Raw genomic sequence first — 17,949 nt, 5'->3', positions numbered from 1 at the left:
GTCTGTCGGGGGTCCTGAGCCCGGTCACCTTGTGTGCCCTCACACATCCACTGGTCCCAACACCTCCCACCAGTCTGGTCAGAACGGCCGGTGGGGGACAATTCATGGATACGACCATCCAGCTTCTCACATCCCAATAATGCGTCCCCCTCAGACTCTGGTAACGGGTGACATCTCTTCTCTGCGTCGTAGAGGCGTCTAGTGGTCAACAAGCTCTACACAAGCGGAAGAAGAGGCCACTACACACAAGGAGCCTCCGAGAGCCTTTTATAGGCCATGGGGGGACCACTTCTAGGGCCTCCGGTGAGAAGACCGTCCATCTAATCACCACAACTCTCAGCATTTATATATCTGCCTGAGATGGAACTGCAGGATGGGTTTTACAGCAAAACGTCAGCTTCTAAGTACTTGATTGTTTTTTGTTACAAAGTGTATGGTACCATGGGATTACAATATCAGACAAACAAGACTGAGGACGAGGAGGATATCATGGCGCTGGCATTATTTTTTAACTTTTGTGCGCCTGCCAACTGTTTTCATAGGTCAGCGATTCTGCAGCACGTTTTGTTGCAGTGCGCTCTTCAGGGACATATGGAGGAAGGAGATGCAGCGTACATTCACCACACGGATGCCAGCTAAAAATACATAACTATGGCGCCAATTCATCACCCTCACTTCAAGTAATGGTCAGATGTGAGAATTCACACAAAGTGTTAAAAAGAGTCGGCCATAATTTATATCCGGCAGATGGCCAGAGAATAAACCGAAATGACTTCACAAGTGCAGGCAAATAAGAGGATGATATTCACAAACTTGATATGGAAGGGGCAAAGAGGGGTTTCTAAATTTTTGTCTAACCTTTAGATCGGTTCAGTAGTTAGTGCGGCCTTGCAGTGATTGGGTCCCGAATCCCCATCAAGGTCAGGAGGCAGCAGTGACAAGTCAACAAAGCAGAGACAATATTTTGGCAGTTTTTGCTAAAAATTAAATTTAGCAAAAATAGGCCCGATTTTAATTGGCCGGCCGATCAGGACGGACAACACGACTTCTAGGAGGTTTCGTACGTAATCATACAGGGGCGGCAATAAAGAGATATTCTTCCCTAGAAGCATGGCAGCCCACCGAGCCTCTTCGGCTCTGTAGCGTGGCGTTGTGGGGCCCCAGAGTACACCGTACAGCCGTGTGCAGGAGGCATTACTAACGGACCTGAAAAATTATTATTTTATGTAAAAAAAACCATTTCATCAGTAATAGATCTAATGTGAAGTATAGAAAGGCGTCTTAGGAGTATCGGCAAACACTACGGCGACGGGAGATACATCCTTTATCCAATAACCTAAACAATTCTCGCAATTGAAGGAAGAGAATTGGACAAGCGTATAGGAAAAGGGATCAACATAAGGACAAAAATAAGCAAAAACGCACAACCGCAGCCGATTTGCACACTTCTAAAACAATAGAAGCAGCAATAGACACAATTAGATTTCCTCTTTTCACGCCTCACAGACCGCGGTCTATAAATAAATGACACCTGCATCGTCGGCGCCGTTTGACACGATGACTTACAAATGCAATATGCTGGAAACCAACTATGTCACAAACAGTCAAGTGCAGCGCGAAAGAAATCAGACTACAATTCAGCAGGGTGCGCCAGGCTGGAAAAACCGTTATAGGCTCTCGGCAGAATATTAAAGGGGCTGCAGGAGCAGGAAACAAAGGATCTGGCCAATGCGCCCCAAGAAACAGCACCACTCTTCCCCATAGGCAGAGTCTGGCACTGCAGCTCAGCCCCATTGTACAATACTAGACCCGTCCTTCTATTTTCAGACGTAATGTATATTAATGGTACATTCACACGTAGCAGAAATGTTGGAGATTTCACGCAACAGAAGAATCTGCAGCATTTCCACATCGTTCGTGTGGATTTTGACTGGTATTCAGATGTGGACCTGCAGGGGTCTTGAACCTCCAACTCTGCTGTTCTGACCTCATAGTGAGCCTCAGGATTGGTAGTTGATTAGTGGGTGTCCACCGCTCAGGTTCCCCACTGAACTGCTGGCTGAAGTGGCAGTGTTGCTCCAGTGAGTGCCCTGTTTTTTCAGGTCGTACCATACACTGAATGGCAGTGGTGCCTGGTATTGCAGCTCAATCCAATTCACCAGAATGGGACTGAGGTGTTCTCATGCCACTTGACATCACAGGTCTAAAAGCCAAGGTGGCAGAGCTCCCTCGAGTGCCATGGACTCTTCAAATTCAAAAAGGCTCTGTCAAGCTTTAAACTATTGAAGGCCTCGGCTCATGATAGACCGAGTAGATGGTAGGTTCTGTTGTCTGGGACTTTGCTGACCAGCTCTTTGCTTCCTGCACATATCAGCTTCATGCACTAGGGCATTGGCAGACAGCTCCATTCCCACTGCAGTGGCCCGGTGTAGGATTACAGGTAAAATGAACCGAGTGGGAACTTTGCCTGTAATACCACACCAGACCACTACAGTAGAAATAGAGCTGTCTGTTTCCTGCACACATCAGCTCTACGCACCAGTGCAGCAAGCAGCTGATCGGCTGGTGTCCCGGGCAGCAAACCCCTGCCAATCTACTATGGATGACCTATCCTAAACGTAGGCCATCAATAGTTTTAAGCGGAACCACCCTTCTAACATTTTTTTTTTTCATTTTGAAGCCAGACAATACATTTCTAGCAACTCAGAGTCTAAAGCCCTACCGACTTTGAGACCTTTTTTCAAAAATGTGAAGGACTTGTAAAAAGAAGGAAAAAAAAGCCATTGTGATGTAGAACGTAACACAAAAGACCAAAAAGGCAAGAACTCATAGTGCGAAAATAAAAGACAAAGAACAACAAAGAATAAAACGTGAACAAGAAAAAAATTCTCAAAATATTGAATTGTACAGAGACCATGAGGGCAAATCATGCATGCAAGAAATCACTTGGCATTTGGATGTAAGACATTCAGTCATTGTCCTCGGATCGTGGAGTGACTAACAATACAAATTAAAGCTACCTCAACGGCAGTTCTCGGGGGTCGGAGAGCAGAACTAAAACAAGGGAATTGTTTGGATATCTGGAAGTACATCTTGAAGGAAGTCAGCTTAATGAGTGTGTGTGTCAATACACAGGCCTGCGCTTGTCTTACAGAGAGCGACTAGATAGCATCTCAGCTCTCACGTCCCAGCCCCGCAGGCAGGTTGGGGATGAGATATGCAAGGGGCATTTTTAAAAATGTCCGAAGCTGAAAAAAAATATAAAGACAGCATTTTAGATCCTGCGTGTATACAGCGACAAGGAGAGCCCAGTAATCTAGCAGTATACCGGGAGACGGTTACCCAACAGCACATACCGTTATAATCAAGATCCTTTAACCCCCGATGCAAATTAAATCTGCAAGAAAACGCAAAATAACACTAATGCTCGTTTTACATGGGACTTTCGTTTGCCCGAGCCCTAATCGCTCAGCGTTTTACATTCCTATGAAGAATGTTAAAAATAAAAAAAATTAACACATGGAAATAAATATTACGCTTTGATTCTTGCTGAGGTCTCAAAATACATTTGATAGAATATTTGCAGTGCCCAAATTCTTCTGTTTTCTAGTAAATTACAGAAAAAAAAGAAAAAAAAAAAAAGTTCCCAAAAAGTAATGTTTAACATTAAAAAAAGTTTTATAAGAACAAGGTTATTTATTGATGATGCGGATCCTTTAATGGAAGCTTAAAGCGTATTTGAGTTTTCAACAAGTTTTCTAAAAGACATGTTCTTCTTACCCGTTTGCACCGAGTTGCATGTCTGCTAGTTCTGATTTTCAGGCGGTCTTCCCCATTTTTCTGTTGCCATTTGCCATCCACTTTTAGATAGGGGGCTTGTAGCAAGCCTAGTATTCTGCCAGTAGTACACTGTCCTGACTTCCTTGCCCTCATTTCCCATGCTGCATTGCACTGTCTTTGATCCAATCAGCAGGGAGGCAGTAACCGAATGCCCACACCTCTGATTTTCCAGAACGATTAGGCATTTAGCGACCTTCTTGCATTTAATGTACGTATGATAAGATAACACAAGCTAGCAGATGACCAGACGTTGTCTGAAAGGTTGGTGCCCCTTTAATGAATCAAGTCTACTAAAATGGATAATTTTATACGTTTTATATATTTTCCTTTAACGTAGAATTCCATCACCTGAATCACCCAAAGAAAGTCTGGAAAGCCATTAAATGTGGTGAAGTGTGCACTTAGTAACACTTGTAGTCATGTAACCCAAGTCTGATCCCCTGAGGTCTAACAGTAGGCAGTCAATTGTCCCCGGTAACTCTAGAACAGACGGCCGTCCGATGCCGGTCATGGTGTGTAATGGTCCCTGCAGTTCAATCTGACCGCCGTCCTGTTGCATTAATGTAACTTTTCATGCATTGATCAGTTTGCTGTAAATCGCTCATGAAATAATAAGCCTTTTTAAAACCGCCATACCAGGAGGTACGGAGAAAAATGGATTTCCAAATGAGACAATCATTTGTCTAAGCTCCTAGGTAGTAAAGAACCCCAATAGAGAATAGGAAAAAAAATAAAACCTGATGCCAGTGTAAATCTCAGCCGGCTGAGCGCCTCTCCTGCCACGTTTACGAGGAAAATCCAGAGTTATATATGTAGAATACACACATGAAAAATACCCAGCAGTTCCAATATAAAAGAGGATAAAAGCAAAACATTTGCCTATTACATGCCATTTTCAAAATGACAGCGAATGCATTCCTGACCCACATCACAGGCCTCTCGCTAGCCAAACCAGAAACCCACTGCACACTGATAAGGGGCAAACACCCAGAAACAGCTGTCTGTGTATGCTTATCCTGGCTTGGCTTTCAATTCCCAGTCATTGTTACAAGGCTTGTACAAAGAGTCCAACATTGACTTGCCGGAATGCTGCCTTCCAATAGGAGGCGCTGCAGAGGTATTGTTTCATCTCCCTTATTTGCATGTCATTTTCAAAAGTGTACAATTTACAGGTTGTGTTACAGTAATGCCCTGCCTGGTGTAGTTCCATGGGCAATGGACGAATATGCACAGAACTACCTCTATTCTGTGCTGGTCCTGCTCCGCTCAGTAATTTTTCCGCAGTGAGACAGCACATGCGCAATAGCGCCAATCAATCCAGTCAATGCGATTTTTATAGCTGTGACTGCACAATGCATGCGCTGTCTGCATCCCGCAGCTGGTACTCAGATTTGCAGCAGGAGACTGGGCCGTGCATGGACAGGTCACTCCCAATGTCACCCTGCGACAGCCGAGAACAGCCTTGCAGCTCAGCTGTTAAATGAAAAAAATGGTTTCACTGCACCAATGGGATTTTAAAATACCGGATTTTTTTTTACTCTTGTCACCTCCTCCATATAAATAATAGGCACAAAAGTTCCAATCTCCTCATTTCTGAGGTGATCGGAACAAGCAAAACCCAGTAAGCCACTCCTGTGGATCTACAGCACAACTAAGGGAGTATTCACACAGCTAACACTATCTGAGCTGTAGGTGCAGAAAACAGAGCTGTGATGGAATCCCCTAAGGCAGGGGTCCCCAACTCCAGTCCTCAGGGACCACCAACAGGTCATGTTATCCTATAGAGAGAACACCTGTGGCAATGTCTGAGGCACCGACAATAATTACATCACCTGTGCAACATTGAGTAAACCCTGAAAACAGGACCTGTTGGGGGGTCCCTGAGAACTGGAGTAGGGGAACACTGCCCTAACGGACCCAAGCTGCGCCATTCCCTTGTATTGTTTTACAAAGTTTCGGCTCGTTTCCATTTTATTTGCAGTACAGAATAACAAGTCGACTACACTATGCTATACTCCAAATAAAATGGAAGCCCCGTAAGACGAACACCAAAGGGGTGTCCGTATCACAATACAAGGCAATGGCGCGGTTTGAAGCAGGAAACCCCCTAATGGAAACAGTTTTTCCGTCTTGCTGCATCACTGTGAGGAAAACTGCCTGTGTAAATTAACCCATTGGAAACAAATGCGCAGAACTTGTGCGATTTTTTCGCCCGTGTAAATAAGCACAGCAGAAATCTGCAGCTAAGCGAACCCATGCGCAAATGTAGCCTTTTCAAGTGAGCAAATCTGTGCGTGAAATTCCCAACACTGAAGTCGCATCACGAAATGACACGTCACATGTTTCCTGTGCGCAGATTTCAAATCTGTGTGTGGAAAAAAAATCTGCAGTGTGTAGATGACGGTGGCAAAACTCTACCGTGTGACCCAAGACTGTCATGGCATCGGGAGTGCTGCTTCTTCTGAAACACCTCGGTAGAAGCGCGTCACATCGGAAGGGCCACGAACGGCCATCATAAAAACATAATTGGCAGTCATTAAGGGGTTAAACTAAGATACAGAACTAGAATGTAAGTTTCTGACGAAAAAAAAAAAAAGTGGGCCATTCGAGAACTTTAAATACTGGCGATTTCCTGTAAAAAAAACACCCCGAAGACTGTGGGAATCCTACTAGCGCTGCTTCCTGGAAAGCAGAGTCATACAGCAAGTTCAGGCGGAGGACCAGTAAGTCTGGGAGGAACTTGCATCATGAGTGCCAGACACAGTTTAGGGAAGCAGACGAGGCCCTGTGTAGTGTCTGAACTCTACTGGGAAGCCCCGCAACCTTCCATAGTTCACAGGCCAGAAGCAATGCTGCGTACAAGGCTCACCTCCCACTGAAACCGTTTACATTCTGTTGTCCAAGGCCGACGCATTCCTTCCACTAATATGGTAATGGAAAGCACATGGCGCAGTCCGCTTCACAGCAAGGGCCGGGATTTAACTCCTTACAGGGACGCAAGTAAACCGGGGCTGAATAGGTTTAGTTTTTCAGCCCAATAAACAATCAAGAGAAGAGATGTGGCTGAAAATCAGACATCTACGCCAAGTAAAAAACTATTATTTAACTGCTTACAGCTGCAGTACTTTTGGAGTCCCCTCTGCAAAAGAGAAAAAAAAAAAAGTACATTTTTTTTCTGTGGACATAGCTACACGAAGGCTTTTATTTGTGGGACAGGTTGTATTTATCGTTGGTAGCATTTAACGTACTGGAAAACGTACTGGAAAAGTTTTAAAAATTTGAGGTGAATTGGAAAACAATAGCAACATTTTTTTGGTGGGGTGAAGCGGTGGTGTTTTTTTTTTTTTTTTTTACAGTAAAGGTGCATTTAGACAACGATTATCGCTCAAAATTTGCTCAAAGACAATCTTTTGAGCAATAATCGTCGTGTGCATTACACAGCAAGATGATCGCTCGAAATTTGCTCAAAGAGCAGTTTTGAGTGTTCACTTTGCATAAGCTCTTAAGTAGCTAATTTGCTACTTAAGAGCTTATTAGTGTGTAAATGAAGGCTCCCGCAGTATACAGAAGACAGCGGGACCGTTGTCTTCTGTATACAGCTGCTGTATTCTAGGGGTGCTCAGCCGGTATACAGCAAAGCGCTCCAAGTGGGGTATACAAAAGACAGCTGGAGCGCTGTCTTCTGCGTACTCCGGCTGTGTTCTCCGAGCGGGATACCAGCTGAAACTATAGTATCAGCGGTATCCTGCTAAGACCTCAGTGTGCGGTCCTGCTAAGACTCATCGTTGAGGAAAACTGCACAATAGCCGCACGTTTAGACCCAACGATTCTCGTTCAAAAATTGCCTTTGGTTGCCATCTTTTGACCCAAATAACTAACTTTTCCATTGATGCAGCTGTGTGGGGGCGCTTTACTTGCAAGGCGACCTGTAGTATTTGTTGCTACATACTTACATTAATTTTTTTATTTTTTGATGCAACAATTTGGAAAAAGGTTTTTTTTTTTTTTTTTTAACTTTTTTTTTTTTATACTAATTAAAAAACCATCTTATTTCTACAATCTTTTTTTCAGTCCCCCATAGGGATCTTGAATATTTTAATAGGCCATCATTCAGAAGGTCCTTCCATGACTGCCCTAACACCCAGACGGCACCTCGCGATCTCATAGTAGATGGGTGTTCGGGACATCGCCACCTCAATCACTACATTTAAATGCCATTGTCAGAATCGACAGTGGCATTAAAATGTAAACAGCTGCGATGGGAGTCATCCCCAATCGCAGTTCTTGGCTGCAAAGATGGCCAACATGTGCCACATATGGAGCAGACTCGGCTCCTGAGCCCTATACAGTGACACACACCATCATTTCTGCGTATGAAGGAGACCAGATGCGCCCGATATATGAAGATATATTCACTTGTTCGATGGCCTCACTCTCCAACGCCGCCGGTCCAATACAGGAAGCGACTGCAGCGGTCAAGTGACGTTCATCAGATACAGATACCTACGAAGGCAAGTGATTGGTCACATGTGCAACGAACGCCAAGTAACTGCTCCAGTGGCTTCTGAGACCGGAGTGGCGGTGCTGGATGGGACAGGTCATTGCAAAGTTAAGTATCCGTTATTTTCTTTAAATTTATGACGTTAACTGCCCCCTGTAAGCGGCAGACCCCTATGATCAACTGTTGGTGGCCTAATGAGATGATCGGTCGTCAATAGTAAAAGCTCACAGAAATCCCCTTTAACTGCAATATTCAGAAACTATATTTTATAATAATCTTATCTACATGATAAGATGCCCCCAATCTATGCGGTATTCATGCTGGGGACAGGTGGAAAAAAAACTCATCACAGGAGTAAATCTATAGGGTTTTCAGGTTCAGGACAGCGTCACATTAATATGAAACTGCGAACAGCGACTGAAGAAGTGAAAGCGAGAAAGGACTCTCGCTCTGATTTACTGACAGTATTCTCTCGGGGTGAACTTTAAATTGAAGGCCGTGGCTGAGCATGGCTGGCGCTGAGCATCTACTAGGGGACACAGCCGACATTTTATAAACTCGTGCGCCATCAATACATAAGCGAAAGCAGCGTACAAGCAGGCGCCGGCGCAGCGGTAATACTCACCAGCCATCCTGAGCAGACAAAGTAGCAGCCAGGACACCCATCCTTGTAGAGACTGCTCACCCAGTCCCATGACAAATGTACCTGCGGAGAACAAAAAGCAATTAAACGCTGTTCGACAGTAAAACCGCAGTGATCACATACAGACTGCTAAAAGGGAAATGCATGTATATAAGAGGCCATCGTATGAAGAACTGCAGGAAGCTACACAGCCGTACAGACTCCAATGGGCAACCAACCAGGCGACCAGCAAGAATTTGTTCATTAGTCGCTTTTTTAGCTCACCTACAAATAGTCGCTGGTTGATTAATTATCATCTGGTGTGAAGAGGTAATCATCGCCTTCCAACGATTAGCAATTAAACTTTACAGGGAGCTGTGTGCTTGTTTGGCGCGCACCTCCCACTGAACGCCGCTTGGCTTCCACTTTTGTTTTGAACACTTTCCCTCCCACTTAAGGCCCATCGGTCCCCGAAAACACAAATCCGTGAGACTGATCCTGATCCCTGCTGGTCTGCAAGAGAACACTCGCTACGGTCTCTGGTTGATTTTGGTCTTCTCAGACGAAAACAGCACATGTACAGATGTGGGTCCGGTACGTCGGGCAGCATGCGGACAGGAGGCCCATGTGCTTTCTGACGTTTGTGGTGCAACTTTAAATTCATCCATGTGCAGGCAGCCTTAAAGGGGTTGTGCAGTTAGCGGACAACATTCCCTTTATAGCACCCATTGTGCTAAAATAAGGTAAGGAGCAGTACTCCCCTATCCTTTGCTGCTGTGATCCAATGCTTCAGTCTTGCTGTGGTCCCGGTGTTTGTTGTGGCAGATGTCATCACCGCAAGTCACCTGACCAGTGCAACCAATGAGAGGCAGCAATGTCAGGTTTCAAACTACTGCCATGATGGCACCAAGAATGTGAGCGCTGATGCCAGGAGAACAGGTGGTTATGCTGCGACCTCATTGGCTGCAGCGGTCAGGTGATTTTGGTGACAGCCATAAACTCGGGGACCACAGCGAGGCTGCAGTGCTGGATCATGGCAGCAAAGGTCGGGCAAATACCGATCCTTTTAATTTGGGATTATGGGCGCTACAGAGAAGTAAACTGTAAATCCTTTTATACGACAATCCGATAATTCAGAGAGCCTGGCGACACAACTAACATTTCCTCTTAGCGTCAAGTAAGGGTTAATTTACTGTATACGACAGCATTAGACAGCTGTAATAGGGAGTGCGCGGCTCCGTCCTTTTTGCTTTGATGTGGTAGTCTTTCCTAGTTTCCCAGTTACTGGGTCCGATCCAGTTTTGTTGGCTCTTTGGCAGTGGGCACGCAGCCTGAAGCATCATTACTCTGTAGTGCTGGCACCATACTGAGCAGCATGACTGAGCATAAAGGCTCCCGTATACAGCCTGCGCTCCGGGGTGCCGGACGCACGTACACCGGATACACCAGAGATGGGAAAGACCAAAAGGATACCTTAGTGTGTATAAAACAACTGGAGGCCCCGTGGAATATCATATATAAAGCTGCTTTCATTCCGTATACTGCTGAGGCAATACGAAAGCTGCGCTGTGATTGGTTGCTATGAGCATATTCCAAACACAGGTTAGATATTTAGATTGAGTCAAGGGTTTTACACAATCAATATTCCAAACCCAGAACACCCCTTGTCATAAGATACACTAAAACTTAATTATTTATTATTAAAAGTAGAAATATACAGAAAACCTGAAGGCCTCTAGTGTCAAACTACCTAATCGGTGTACCCGCCCTGAAGAGGACAACCCTGATCCAGTACCTGTGTTTATTATCCCCTTCCACTGATGGGGGGGGGGGTGAAGGAGATTTTTTAAAATCCAGTTGTACCAAGAACCAATTCAAAGACTCCCCAAGATCATGTAACCCAACAGAACTGGGTGAAATATGTAAAAATAATAAAAGCAACCCAGTTCTGATAATACTGGGTGCAATATACTTCCCACTAGCTGCGGGTGAATACTCAGCCTTGAACAGGAGGTATTATATCATGTTCTTGTCATATAATAAAAGATATCCTCATTTCAAGTATGTAATTGGTAACATTTTTGAATCCAGGGTTTTACATCAAGCAACAAAGAACCAGATTCCTGTTCTATAACAAACGAATATCATAATTCCCAACGCGTTTCACCTGTAAGTAGCAGCGATCATCAGGGAAAATTATATATTTAGTAGAATAGCCAATGAATGTTTACGGTTTTGCTATCAGAAAGATGGCTCAAGTATTAGTAGTTCCAATATGAACATGAGGTATAAGATCTGAGCCCGTCTGGGCAGCTGCAGAGACTGCACATACATAGGACGGCCAGCAGGCACTCGCAGCGCCCGATAGGACATATCAGGCCGAGCATCGGGGGCCCGAGTGTAAACTGACTGTGTATGTATGTGTAGTCTGTTCACTTAGACCGCTATCACACAGCCCACTTTTTACCGCTACGTTTCCTCTATTGAATTCAATTGGGCTTTTCAGACCTGCGCACAAATGCAGCATTTCTCTATTTTCCTGCCGCTCATCACACTGATGGGGTGCGTTAAAAAAATGCTACTCGAAATTGTGGTAAAAATGCTGCGGTTTTGTGAAGGCACGTATGAGAACAGCCTCATCCGAACCCCTCTGGACAACCGATCACAAGTACCTCTGCTTCAATCCTCGCTCGGCATAGTATGGTCACGGTTGCGGCACATTGCTGTATAGGGCAGTTTTATTTAGATAAGGGCGCCCTCACACTATTGCAGCGCAACACACAAGCAATAACAGGCGTATGTGCCGACGATCCCCATACACTATCTCAGTGTGTAAGCGCGCCACGATAGTGAATGCTGCGATCTATTTCAGAGGCATAACTGAAAGTCAATGTGGAGATTGGCACCATGTAATACATAGCAGTATACACTTGTGAGACCCCTAAACCTCATCTAATCATATTTACCACGCTTGGTAAATGTGGAGTATTCTTCGCTGACTATATCCAGTATTTACTCTGAACCTCAGACTATATAAAGGAGCATTAACATATCACTCAGCTTCTATCATATTGGATGTGAATATGTGATCGGTTGCTTTGTCATACCTATTGACTCTCCAGCTGTGATAATGATGCGCATATATGTTAACACCTCATGTACTATAGGAATTATTAATACCTGAGCCGTCAGATCCTGCGGTCTGATACCGCTCCTGTAGAAAATCATTTACTATTCTATTAAGTATATTCTCCCTGATGACTCTGTGCTACCTACAGGGGGAACGGGTTGGAATTTAGATATTTGGTTTATTTTAGAACAGGAATATGTTGTTTTTTTTTACATGATTAGAGCCTGATGTAATAATACCCTTTATTACATACTTGGAATGTTATTATATTTATATATATAATGCTATATATTATTATATGACAAGAACATAATATAACAATACCTCCTGTTCAAGGCTGAATCTTCATCCGCAGCTAGATTTAAGTATACAGAGCCCAAAATGATCAGAATTGAGACATTTTTGTCTTTTGTTGTTGTTTCTGTATATTTCACCAGGTATCCTTGCCAGGCTAGATTATCTCAGGGGATCTGTGAATGGTTTCCCTTTTCTTGGTATATTTGTTTTTTAACCTCCTCCATCAGTGCTATGGAATCAGGGCAGTCCTTATCAGGGCGGTTACTCCGATTTGGTAGTGTGAATCGCTGGGGTAACAAAAGGCCCTGCAGTTTTTCTGTATTTTTCTTCTTTTACTAATAAACAGTTATGTTTTCACATATCTTATGATAATATGTATTTCTGGTTTTAAAATATATTAGTTGTTACAGCAACAAATACAGATTTTCCTTTAGACAGTTTTCATGAGTGTGGGGTGCTGGGTACCTTCCTGTGGCCCACCCTGCATAACCATCATATTAAACAAAATGCATATATCAGTGGGCAGAACACGCCGGCAGAATGCTAGTGCTGGTTACATAGAGGCTATACAAGGCCGCCATCATTTTGTATACAGGACTGTCATGTAAAGGTTGGCACCACATCCAGGATGGCAGCGCTTCATAAGACTGATGCAGCAAGCAGTGAATTCCTGCCAGTCTGTAGTACAATGGAAGAATTGACTCTCCCATCACTGTATTAAAGGGGGTTTCTAGGATTTGGAAATAAAAGGTCTCATTCATGACGCTGATGGTGTAATGTTGGGATGTGGCATGAATATCTGACTGGCGGGAGTCCAACTGCTGTTTGAAGTGGCAGCGGTGCCAGGCGAGCGCTACAACAGGAGGAGAACCAACAGCCGCATCCTTCTACTAACTGCCGGGCATCACAATGTAGTGGAGTTGTGGCAGTCGAGGTCGGTGCTTTCACGACATCGGGTGACTGGCCACCATCACACGGACATCAACTCCGCACATAGGTGGTAAAGAAGATGTAACAAGGGGCATTCAAATGGCGCCTGGGGTGTCTGCTTGGCAAATGTGTCAGGAAAACTCCTATACGTTAAACGTATTCGCACAACTGCACTGACTCAACAGAGCTTGAAAGAGCGACCGTTTGGGCTCTACTAGTACACGGATATACTAGCTTGTTCTTTTGCGCTGTATAGAGTTGCGTGGTCAGCTACGTTATTCTACGCAGAGGCATAAAAAAAAAAAAAATTATAATATATATTCCCCCCCCTCTTCTTTATTCCACATTTTTCACCGCAAAACGTATTTAGAATGCGCGGTGAAAGAAATCCAGGTTTCCATTCAAATGAATAGTATTCGAATACGGCATAAAATTGGCGCATTATCTGCACTAAAAGTCGCCGTGTGACATACGCATATTCACGCCCACCCATTAACTTCTATGGAGACTTCTGGTGCGCAAATATGCAGAAAAATGCAAATCCGCCCGTGTGAAGTCGGCCTGGGGCTGACTTTAGTTTTCTGCAGCAGATTTCCATTTTGAAGCGCTGCAGATCCGCACGCAGATTTGGGCCCTTTTAATGGAGCAAAAACGCCTCCAGTCACCAAACGCGGTTTCGGTTCCAAGAACTGATGGTTTCAAAACAAAATGAAAAATGTGCCGCGCATCGCCTACAGCGCCGCTGAAAATAGTAGGACGCAGAAACCACCTGAATTCATCTGTGGAATCTGCACCATCCTGCTGCGCCAATGTCATTTTCCCGTAATTACTCCGCCTTATTCTGGATTCACAAGTGAACGTACATTGAGCATTGCGTGAGTATATATCGCAGCTCGCGAGCGCCTTTCACACGCACCAGTAATTCTGCATTTGCGGTCCTTTTTTTAGACCACTTATTGCTTCGGCGGCGATTATCCTTCGGACGACTTTCTGTTTATACATCTGAATTTCCTCTAAGTGATAATTTTTGGAATGTTTTGCTTCTACAAGCGGTGCGGAGACGGTTTTTTTTCGGGCCGTGTTGTACTTTATGGTAGCGGTTAATTCGGATTGTATTTTGTTTGTTTTAATCCTAAAAATTGACAATTTTTAAATATTTGCAGTTTTCAAACAACCAATCGCAAGCATGAAAGGCATTTACTTTCGGTTTTCTGCCCACCCCTGCGGATACGAATAGGGGGGGGGGGGGGGGGGGGAGTAGCATGTTCTGTTTTGCTGCAGAGTTCTCTTGGACGGACCCGCAGCCCATCCGCAATTTCTCGCACAGCGATCGTTAAGTGACGGTGCAGGTAAAATAAATACTGAAAAAAACAAACAAAAAAGCAGTGTACTGCGAGGATCCGCGGTTATACGCAATTCAGAAACCACAGGTAGGCAGGGCCGCAGGCCGGGCTCACAGCTGGCATCTGGAATTTGACCAAGTCGTGTGAAGCCGGCCCCAGACAGAATCAGCGGGGAAATGACGCTTGGCACGAGTGCGCTGCATGTTGGAACCAATTTAAAAGCGTCTTTTTATTTATTGTGGACGTCAGAAAGTCCGTAATTAGCAGGAATTCTCATTTTGATATAATTACAAAAACGTCTTTAAGGCTTAGTTTCCACGGAACTAAAAACTCGCAGAATGTCCACAGCGGGACCGAACGGGAATGAAACGAGATTTCCGCAGAGGAAAGCCTGCTTCAAAACCTGTGCCCCTCGGTGCGGGTGTGACGTGGCCCTTCCTGCCTGTATGCTGCTGCAGAACCTCTCCCCAGCGGAAGCGGTGATACAATCGACACGCGCGGTTCTGAATTCCGCGCCTCGCGTCGGCAGCGTGTGAGCGACATTTTTGTAAGTCTCGCCCCTTTGCTGCTTAGTCTCAGGCATAAAAACCAATGCGGAATTTCCGTGTAGAGCCCGTCCGTGTGACCGCAGTGCGGGGGGACGCCCCTTCTGCAGGATGAGCGGACGGTTTTATTACTACTATTTTGGGCGCAAACAAGGACTTTTTGCTAGATTTTTATTTCCTTTTTTGTGTTGCAGAATGATCAAAAAACGATTTGGGCATTTTTTTTAAACGTGTTCACCGCAGGGGACGAATGACATTTCACAGCGCCGGTCGTTACGGAGGCGGCGATACTAAATCTGTGTTTTTTTTAATTAGCTTGTTTTTCAATAAGAGAGTTTTATTGAAAAAATGGCGCTTCTCAAATTTCTGAGCTTCTGAGCCCCCTGGCAGTCAGCGGTGTACATGTATGGCACGATGCGGGATCAATGAGCCAGCGGCGTGGTACATGTACAGAGCGTGTAGAGAAGGGGTTAATCACACGCTGATCGGCCTGCGTACATGTACGGTTATGGTCCTACGCATCTCAGTTGCATATTACAACCGGACGTGCAGCTGAGGGGGGCAGCGGCGCTGCATCCCAGTGAGGACGGGGCTCATCCACATGCCGCTGACGTGCAGCTGAGGGGGGCGCCGGCGCTGCATCCCAGTGAGGACGGGGCTCATCCACATGCCGCTGACGTGCAGCTGAGGGGGGCAGCGGCGCTGCATCCCAGTGAGGACGGGGCTCATCCACATGCCGCTGACGTGCAGCTGAGGGGGGCAGCGGCGCTGCATCCCAGTGAGGACGGGGCTCATCCACATGCCGCTGACGTGCAGCTGAGGGGGGCAGCGGCGCTGCATCCAAGTGAGGACGGGGCTCATCCACATGCCGCTGACGTGCAGCTGAGGGGGGCGCCGACGCTGCATCCAAGTGAGGACGGGGCTCATCCACATGCCGCTGACGTGCAGCTGAGGGGGGCGCCGACGCTGCATCCCAGTGAGGACGGGGCTCATCCACATGCCGCTGACGTGCAGCTGAGGGGGGCGCCGGCGCTGCATCCCAGTGAGGACGGGGCTCATCCACATGCCGCTGACGTGCAGCTGAGGGGGGCGCCGGCGCTGCATCCAAGTGACGGGGCTCATCCACATGCCGCTGACGTGCAGCTGAGGGGGGCAGCGGCGCTGCATCCAAGTGAGGACGGGGCTCATCCACATGCCGCTGACGTGCAGCTGAGGGGGGCGCCGGCGCTGCATCCCAGTGAGGACGGGGCTCATCCACATGCCGCTGACGTGCAGCTGCCCGCGACAATCTTTCATTCATACCGATAGTCCCGAGTAAGACGGACACAAAATTCACGGCACGTCCCGTTTTTGGACAACTGAACACTTTGTAATTTCCAACAGATCTCCCCCCCCCCCCCCCCCGTGCGCCAACATTCACCTGCGCAGAACATTTTGTAATTTTATGAAGATTTTGGCGCCATTTTCCTTTGAAGTTGCGAGCGTTTTCGACACTCATTTGCAACAATAACTGCAAACGGGCGGCAGAACGCTCACATCTATTGGGGGCCGGCCACACAGAATCCGCGCTAAACTAGAGCGTGCTGTGTGCGGTCCGTCAAACATACTAAACTTTATTTATAAACCCCGGAAACACTCGTAGAATTCTCCAGAAGTGAAGCAATTTACGGATGAATGCGAAATCACGAATCGCGTGATTAAACGATGATGTACAAATGGTCCTACAAATGTGTCGGGGGGTCTTGGTAATTCTTTAACCCTTTCCATGCTTGCCATCGGTATTGGGGTCCCAGCGGCTGAAACCATAAACCCCAACGCGACATTTATAAGTCATCGCTTTAAGTTATCGCTGCACTACGGGGAAATCCAACCACACAAGGGGTTAATGAGAGATAATATGGGGGAGGGGGGGGGGGAGGGGAGGACAATGGGCTCCTGTGACTACAGATGGGGCACAGTATACTGCCTGTATATAAGGGGGCTCTATGTGGACGGCTGTACAGGGGAACACAATAGGGTTCTATGGACACCCGCGGCTCGTGCGGAACAATAGGGCTCTCTATAGGACCCCCGGTAGCGGCCGCCCCGCACTCACCTCCCAGCCCTGCTCCGCGGACGGTCGCCGCTGGTAACGGATGAGCCCGGAGTGCGGACCGGATGCTGGAGCGATACACTCACCCTGCGAAAACACTTCCCTGCTGCGTCTGGCTCCTCCCACCTACCCACTCACCGCCAATCACTGAGGAGCACGCAATGAGCCAATCGGAGACGGTGGCATATCTTGATTCGGAGCTGTGGAGAATGGAAGACGGGCTCTGATTGGTTGGAAGCAAAACTATGGGGGCTATAAAAACACAAAGCTGATGCGGAAGGTTACCGTGTACTGAGGGATGGGGACTGTGAAGGAGCTGTGAGAGGGCTCTAGGGGGGGACAGGGGCTTCCTATAGATTACACTCTACCTACATAATAAATGATGCACATGGTGTGAGCAGAGGTCCTCCTGCACTTTGGGTTTTGTAAAAAAAAAAGTACAGTTTGTGTTTTTTCTCCATGTCTCATCTGTAAATATTGATGTAAAAAAAACCAAAAACTGTCTGTGTGATGTCATTGTGTCACGGCCCACAGAAAACGGAGCGCAAATATAAAACTTGCAGTGAAAACAGAAGCTATTACGTCTTTTTTACGGGTGGTTTTGGTCCGTAAAATAATACCGGTAGGAACGGCTGCAATTCATTTTTTA

At 46.1% G+C, this 17,949-nt stretch overlaps 1 protein-coding gene across 1 annotated transcript in view; it reads right to left on the bottom strand.

Moving 5' to 3' along the window:
- LRP12 (LDL receptor related protein 12) overlaps positions 1-17,375 on the bottom strand; it is a 56,685-nt gene extending 39,310 nt beyond the window's left edge. The window contains exons 1-2 of the mRNA XM_066578090.1: positions 17,304-17,375; positions 8,967-9,047 (exon numbers count right to left, since the gene is read on the bottom strand). Coding sequence (XP_066434187.1) covers positions 8,967-9,036 — 70 coding nt within the window. The 5' untranslated portion in view covers positions 9,037-9,047; positions 17,304-17,375. The remainder of the gene's footprint in view (positions 1-8,966; positions 9,048-17,303) is intronic.
- Between the last annotated feature and the right edge of the window lie 574 nt (positions 17,376-17,949).

The sequence above is a fragment of the Eleutherodactylus coqui genome, chromosome 9, assembly GCF_035609145.1.
Source record: "Eleutherodactylus coqui strain aEleCoq1 chromosome 9, aEleCoq1.hap1, whole genome shotgun sequence".
Lineage (NCBI taxonomy): Eukaryota > Metazoa > Chordata > Amphibia > Anura > Eleutherodactylidae > Eleutherodactylus > Eleutherodactylus coqui.
Note: the sequence above shows the minus strand (reverse complement) of the source record. Positions and strands in the feature narration are given on the sequence as shown.